The sequence below is a fragment of the Danio aesculapii genome, chromosome 21 (genome assembly GCF_903798145.1).
Source record: "Danio aesculapii chromosome 21, fDanAes4.1, whole genome shotgun sequence".
Lineage (NCBI taxonomy): Eukaryota > Metazoa > Chordata > Actinopteri > Cypriniformes > Danionidae > Danio > Danio aesculapii.
The window spans coordinates 1,928,580-1,936,643 of NC_079455.1; the positions used below are offsets into that span (position 1 = coordinate 1,928,580).

At 34.4% G+C, this 8,064-nt stretch overlaps 1 protein-coding gene across 1 annotated transcript in view; it reads left to right on the top strand.

Annotated features, from left to right (window-relative positions):
* Positions 1-8,064, top strand: part of mpp1 (MAGUK p55 scaffold protein 1) — a 39,378-nt gene that overhangs the window by 25,843 nt on the left and 5,471 nt on the right. Inside the window, exons 4-7 of the mRNA XM_056445943.1 lie at positions 328-413; positions 2,166-2,234; positions 5,028-5,224; positions 6,686-6,792. Of these exons, the coding sequence (XP_056301918.1) occupies positions 328-413; positions 2,166-2,234; positions 5,028-5,224; positions 6,686-6,792 (459 nt within the window). The remainder of the gene's footprint in view (positions 1-327; positions 414-2,165; positions 2,235-5,027; positions 5,225-6,685; positions 6,793-8,064) is intronic.

The window sequence follows — 8,064 nt, forward strand, 5'->3', positions numbered from 1 at the left end:
TAAATATCCCCACAAGTATAGCAATTCCAGTACATTTTGAACTAAGTGGGACATTTTTGTTGGTCCCCATGAGAGTAAACATGCTTATAAATCATACAGAGTGAAGTATTTTAAAAATGTAGAAATGCAGAATGTTTCCTGTGAGGGTGGGTTTATGGGTAGGGTAGGGGGAGAGGAGAGAATAAACAGTCTGTACAGTATAACATTATGTTTGTGGGAAGTCCCCATAAAGGTAACTGTACAAGGTGTGTGTGTGCGCGTGTGTTAAATATCTATACAGCTGCATGGATAAGGGTTAGTAACACTATTTTTTATTTCTTAAAACAGGTTCTTTACATGAAGGAGATGAGATTGCAGAAATCAATGGGACAAGTGTTGCTAATCAAAGTGTAGACCAGCTGCAGAAGATTCTGGTGGGTATTGAAGGCTTTTGTGAAAAATAAATACATTTCAGCATGGTTGAAAAGAGCGCTTATTAGAGAAATGAATTAATTTGAAATGACGCAATGCTATTGGACACTCAATTGCATTTATTTACAAATGATTTTAGTGCAGTCTAAAACTATTCTGTGTGGTTACAACTTAATTAATCTTCCCTAAAACACTGCTTTATTCATTTATTTATTTATTAGTTTGTTTGTTTATTTACTTATTTATTTATTTTTATTTGTTTGTTTGTTTACTTATTTGTTTATTTTTATTTGTTTGTTTGTTTACTTATTTATTTATTTACTTATTTGTTTATTTATTTATAAATTTATTTGTTAATTTATTTATTTATTCATTCATTTATTTATTTATTTGTTTTCGTATTTATCTATTTATTTGGTTATTTGGTTATTTACTTGTTTGTTTGTTAGTTAATTTATTTATTTATTTATTTGTTTATTTATTAATTCATTTATTTGTTTGTTTATTTACTTATTTATTAATTTACTTATTTGTTTTTTTGTTCACGTATTTATTTATTTGTTTGGTTATTTGTTTATTTACTTGTTTTGTTTGTTAATTAATTTATTTATTTGTTAATTAATTTATTTTTTATTCATTCATTTATTTATTTGTTTGTTTGTTCACTTATTTATTTATTTATTAACTTATTTATTTATTTGTTTATGTATTTACTTATTTATTTATTTATTTATTTGTAAACTTATTTATTTATTTATTTACTTATTTATTTATTTGTTAACTTATTTATTTATTAACTTATTTATTTATTTGTTTGTTTATTTACTTATTTATTTATTTTTGTTTACGTATTTATTTATTTGTTTAGTTATTTGCTTATTTACTTGTTTGTTTGTTAATTTATTTATTTGTTAATTAATTTATTTTTTATTTATTAATTAATTTATTTGTTTGTTTGTTCACTTATTTATTTATTTATTACCTTATTTATTTATTTGTTTATGTATTTACTTATTTATTTATTTGTTGTCTTATTTATTTATTAACTTATTTATTTATTAACTTATTTATTTATTTATTTATTTATTTATTTATTTGTTTATGTATTTACTTATTTATTTATGTTTGTACTTTCATTTTAGTTGTCTTTTATTTCTTTAGTTTTGGTTTCCAAAATGAATCCTCTTTGCTCTTAACACGTTTACATTGACAATAATGCTTGTTAACCAGATTTGATAATTTATGAAGGAATTATAATGCTTTGTTTTGTCATTTCATCTTCATTTTCAAGTAGCAGGATATTTACAGCTACTGTATATTTCAGTTAATACTTTCTGTGCTCCTCAAAGGTAAAACTTACTTTGGCATTATTACAAAGTGTTTTCAAGTTAACTCAAATGTGAAGAACCATAATAAAGATGAAGTAACCTTCACCTTAAAGGGACAGTTCCCCCAAAAATGTCAACACTGTCATCATTTACTTTACTTCTGTCGAACACAAATGAAGATATCCTGAAGAATGCTAGAGGAAAAAACTAGTTCCTACTATTGATGTGAATAGCTGTTTTTTTCCCAACATTCTTCAAAATATCTTGTTTTGTGTTCAACAGAAGAAATAAACCCATAAACGTTCAGAAGTATGTGAGTAAATGAGGATTTTTGGGGTGAACTGTTCCTTTAAGTATCCTTCAAAAGCGTTTGTGTGTGTATATTTACTGCGATTTGACTTGGCTCTAAACTGTTCGACATTACAGAAAGACACAAACGGTGTCGTCACACTGAAAATCATCTCCAACCAGCAAAGTCGCCCAATGGCATGTGAGGTGAGTAAAACATCAGTCTCACATTTGACCAATCCCCTGCTTCCATTTGTGTTTCATAATCACAATCGACTGCATCTGCAAATATTCACTCTAATGGGGTTTGATCACTTCTTTCTTTGTCTGCCTATTCTGTATGCTTGATTAAATGAAGGTGTGGGGTTTGTCATGGGAAAGCAGTGAAACACACAGGTGACTATTAAAGCAACAGTAGCAGATAATAACTAGATTTACTGGCTCATTAGATGACCTCTCTACAGATCCTCTTCTGCCATCTGCTGGTCACACAGTGTCAAAGCAAAAGTTAAAGAGAGAGTTCTCTGTACTCGCTCATTCTCAAGTGCTTCCAAACATTTAGGAGTTTCTTTTGAACACAAAAGAAGATATTTTGAAGAATGTAGTAACCATTGATTTCCACTGGTTATCGATTTTCAGCTTGTTTCTTCCAAAGCGATTTCCAAAGTGTCTTCTTTTGTGTTCAGCAGAATAAAGAAACTCATAAAGGTTTGAAGCCAGTAAAAGGGTGAGTAAATGATGACAGATTTTGTATTATTTGGTGAACTGTCTCTTTAAATTAAGCAGTGACAATGTGATGAGCTGTGGTACTGTAGTTATCTTCTCTCATTATATAACAGAAACCGTTCTGATATTGTAATGTTAGATCACCTAGATCCTTCTAGAACCCTGCTTATAGACTATAGTGACATAGTTGTAGTTATAGATACTAAATATAGATACAGTATCTATCTATCTATCTATCTATCTATCTATCTATCTATCTATCTATCTATCTATCTATCTATCTATCTATCTATCTATCTATCTATCTATCTATCTATCTATCTATCTATAAATTCATCCATCCGTCCGTCTGTCTGTCTGTCTGTCTGTCTGTCTGTCTGTCTGTCTGTCTGTCTGTCTATCTATCTATCTATCTATCTATCTATCTATCTATCTATCTATCTATCTATCTATCTATCTGTTTGTCTGTCTGTCTGTCTGTCTGTCTGTCTGTCTATCTATCTATCTATCTATCTATCTATCTATCTATCTATCTATCTATCTATCTATCTATCTATCTATCTATCTATCTATCTATCTATCTATCTATCTATCTATCTATTTGTCTGTCTGTCTGTCTGTCTGTCTATCTATCTATCTATCTATCTATCTATCTATCTATAAATTCATCCATCCGTCCGTCCGTCCGTCTATCTATCTATCTATCTATCTATCTATCTATCTATCTATCTATCTATCTATCTATCTATCTATCTATCTATCTATCTATCTATCTATCTATCTATCTATCTATCTATCTATCTATCTATCTATCTATCTATCTATCTATCTATCTGTCTCTCTGTCTGTCTATCCCTTTGTCTGTCTGTGTAATTGTTTGTATATTTGCCTGTTTTATATGACAATTACTTAAAACACACGCTATTTATTTATTTATTTGAAACTAAATTAAATTAATTAATAAAATTTTAAGTGGGTGACGCAGTGGCGCAGTAGGTAGTGCTGTCGCCTCACAGCAAGAAGGTCGCTGGCTCGAGCCCCGCAGTCCAAAGACGTGTGGTACAGGTGAATTGGGAAGGCTAAATTGTCCATAGTGTATGAGTTTGTATGGATTTTTCCCAGAGCTGGGTTGCAGCTGGAAGGGCATCCGCTGCATAAAACATGTGCTGGATAAATTGGCGGTTCATTCCGCTGTGGCGACCCCGGATTAATAAAGGGACTAAGCCGAAAAGAAAATGAATGAATTAAATTTTAAGTGTATTGTTTTATTTTTATTATTTCTTTGAAACTAAATTAAATTAAATAATTAATTATTTTTACTGGTACTATTTTATTTTGTAATGTTTATTTTTATTTAAATGCGTACGTTTATTTTACATTAGTTATTCATTTAATTCTTTATTTATTTTAAATTAAATTAACCATTTAAACATTAAATTACAGTTTTTCTCAGTCGCTTTGGTACATTTCTCAGATCAGAATTGTAATTTGCAAAAGAGTAAGTGCATTTCTGAAAGCAACACATACAAATAGCAAAACTGTACAGCGCTAATACTAATAGCACACTATGGATCACCTGCAAAAGCCAGTCTCTTGCTCAAAATCCTTAGTTACTCTCTCAGAACTCAATTTCTGTCAATAATCACGTCAGTGTCGTCAGAATGACGTGTCCTTGTGTATTACGACAGTCAAATTACTTAGTCATGTTGTATAAGAGTGTACTCTGGAGGGCTGTTCTGATGTAAACTAGGGCTTTTTTTGTACTGTAATTTGTCGACAGATCATGTCATTGTGATACAGAAAGGAAAAGACAGCACTGCACAGCACAAAGAAAAACAAAACAAACGTAAAAATGTGAACAACGTAATCTGCTTTGAGATGCACCATTAGATAAGTCGAGATTTACCTGCGAGAAATCTACCAATTGTGGACAGATTCTTTAACCGAAAGCAACAGGAAACAATACTATAGTAATTTATAGTAAACACTATAGTATTTTTAAACCATACTATAGTAAAGATGCTTGCAAACTACCTAAAACTTCTACAACTGGAGTTATATTACACTAAAACACACCACAGTTTACTGTAGTAAAAACTAAAGTGTACTACAGTATTCTAGTTTATCAGTGCACTATAGTTAATACTACTGAAGGCTGTGGCATTAATAAAGTGTTGTAAATATAATAATATGTACTTTACTATAAATGACGATAGTATTTGTTCATGTGTTGAATCGTCTTCATTCATACAGTGGTTTATAATGTTTCTGCAGATGTATATGAGAGCACAGTTCGACTATGACCCAGCCAAAGATGAGCTCATCCCGTGTAAAGAAGCGGGCCTGAAGTTCCAGACGGGCGATATTATTCATATCATCAACAAGAAGGATCCCAACTGGTGGCAGGGGAAGGTGGACAGTTCCTCCACAGACTTCGCTGGACTCATCCCTTCTCCAGAACTGCAGGAGTGGTGCGTTCACCTGGCCCTGTGTTCTGAAATACACGCCTCAGCCTACATTTTTATAAAACTTAAAATACTTTGGGTTTCGTTGCACTTTTCGAATGATAAATCCACTAGAGGGCGCTGTTTACATCTTTGTGACTGAAATATGCTACCTATAGGGTACGTTTTGTTGTATGTTTCAGATGACAAATCCACTAGAGGACGCTGTATACATTTTTGCGAATATGAAATATGTTACTTAGGGCGTCTTTTGTTGCACATTTCAGATGACAAAATTCACTAGAGGGCGCTGTTTACATTTTTGCGAATATGAAATATGTTGCTTAGAGTACGTTTTGCTGTACGTTTCAGATGACAAATCCACTAGAGGGCGCTGATTACATTTTTGTGAATCGGAAATACGTTACTTAGGGGACGTTTTGTTGCACGTTTCAGATGACAAATCCACTAGAGGGCGCTGTTTACATCTTTGTGACTGAAATATGCTACCTATAGGGTACGTTTTGTTGTATGTTTCAGATGACAAATCCACTAGAGGCCACTGTCCACATTTTTTGCGAATATGAAATATGTTACTTAGGGCGTCTTTTGTTGCACATTTCAGATGACAAAATCCACTAGAGGGCGCTGTTTACATTTTTGTGAATCTGAAATTTGTTACTTAGGGTGTCTTTTGTTGCCCGTTTCAGATGACAAAATCCACTAGAGGGCGCTGTTTACATTTTTGCGAATATGAAATATGTTGCTTAGGGTACGTTTTGCTGTACGTTTCAGATGACAAATCCACTAGAGGGCGCTGTCTACATTTTTTGCTCCTGAAATGCTACTTAGGGTACGTTTTGTGGTACATTTCAGATGACAAATCCACTAGAGGACGCTGTATACATTTTTGCGAATATGAAATATGTTACTTAGGGTGTCTTTTGTAGTGCATTTCAGATGACAAATCCACTAGAGGGCGCTGTTTACATTTTTGTGAATCTAAAAATATGCTACTTAAGGGGGTCACACACCGGATGCGCCGCTCGGTGCCGCGCCACACAGCGCCATGCAATTCAGAATTCTAAACAGATTTCTATTAGTGTACGCACACTGGCGTGGCATGTCGGTAGCTGTCAGCCGTGCCCAGCTACGACTTCATATTTCTGTCGCGCCACAGAGGGACATCTGATTAGTTTCATATTAAATAACATTCAAATGTGTGCGTCTGGTGTGCGATACTTCCAACTGCATCCGGTGTGCGACCCCCTTCAGTGTACGCTTTGTTGCACGTTTCAGAGGACAAATCCACTAGGGGGCGCTGTCTACATTTGGAACTAAACTGTACAGAGCTGCGGCCCTCCAGGAACTGGATTTGACACCTGTGTGTAAATGTAGGCTGAAGCATGTGTTTCCAGTGAGCCTGCGTTTTGGTTCTCAGGACAGTTTGAGCTGAGAGATCAGTAAATGTTTGTGGTGTTTCTGCAGGCGAGTAGCAAGCAAAAGCAAAGCAACACGGGAAGCTGGACAGTCCTGCAGTCCTTTTGGCAAGAAGAAGAAATGCAAAGACAAATACCTCGCCAAACACAGCTCAAGTTAGTGAAGCGCATCTGTACCATCACACACTGTTATATTATGCAGTTTTATAAAGTGTTATAACATTATACAGTAAAACAAAGTACTTGAACACTGGTTAAATACACATGTTCTGCTTTATTTGTTTAAGGATTTGTTTTCTGTTAAACGGGTCTAATTATTTAAACGAGACTTTTCACAGTCATTTTCACACTTACTACAAAACATACTAATATTTTTTATTTTAGTTCTTGTTAACAAATTGTTAATGTCACCTGCAGTTTAAGCCCAGTGCTAATTATTTATTACATTTGTCATTTAGCAATCACAATTATAGTATATTTGGCTAATTTGATTTAATGTTGTTAAAAATATAATATAATAGTAACAAGTAACAAGGTGTGTGTATATATATATATATATATATATGTATAGTATATACACTTGGCCATTTTATTAGGTACGCCTGTCCAACTTAACATCAACGCAAATTTCTAATCAGCCAATCACATGGCAGCAACTCCATGCATTTAGGCATGTAGACATGGTCAAGATGATCTGCTGCAGTTCAAAGCGAGCATCAGAATGGGGAAGAAAGGGGATTTAAGGGACTTTGAACGTGGCATGGTTGTTGGTGCCAGACGGGCTGGTCAGAGTATTTCAGAAACTGCTGATCTACTGGGATTTACAATTCAGCTCACACAGGCTCACCAAAATTGGACAATAGAAGATTTCTGCTTTGACGTTCGGATGGTCGGGTCAGAATTTGATGTCAGGAACATGAAAGCATGGATCCATCCTGCCTTGTATCAGCGGTTCAGGCTGGTGGTGGTGGTGTAATGGTGTGGGGGATATTTTCTTGGCACACTTTGCGCCCATTAGTACCAATTGAGCTTCGTATCAACGCCACAGCCTACCTGAGTATTGTTGCTGACCATGTCCATCCCTTTGTGACCACAGTGTCTCCATCTTCTGATGGCTACTTCCAGCAGGATAACACTCCATGTTATAAAGCGTGAATAATCTCAGACTGGTTTCTTGAACATGACAATGAGTTCACTGTACTCAAATGTCCTCCACAGTCCCCAGATCTCAATCCAATAGAGCACCTTTGGGATGTCGTGAACGGGAGATTGGCATCATGGATGTGCAGCCGACAAATCTGCAGCAACTGCGTGATGCTAACATGTCAATATGGAGGAAAATCTCTGAGGAATATTTCCAGTAGCTTGTTGAATCTCTGCCATTAAGGCAGTTCTGAAGGCAAAAAGGGGGTCCAACCTTGTACTAGC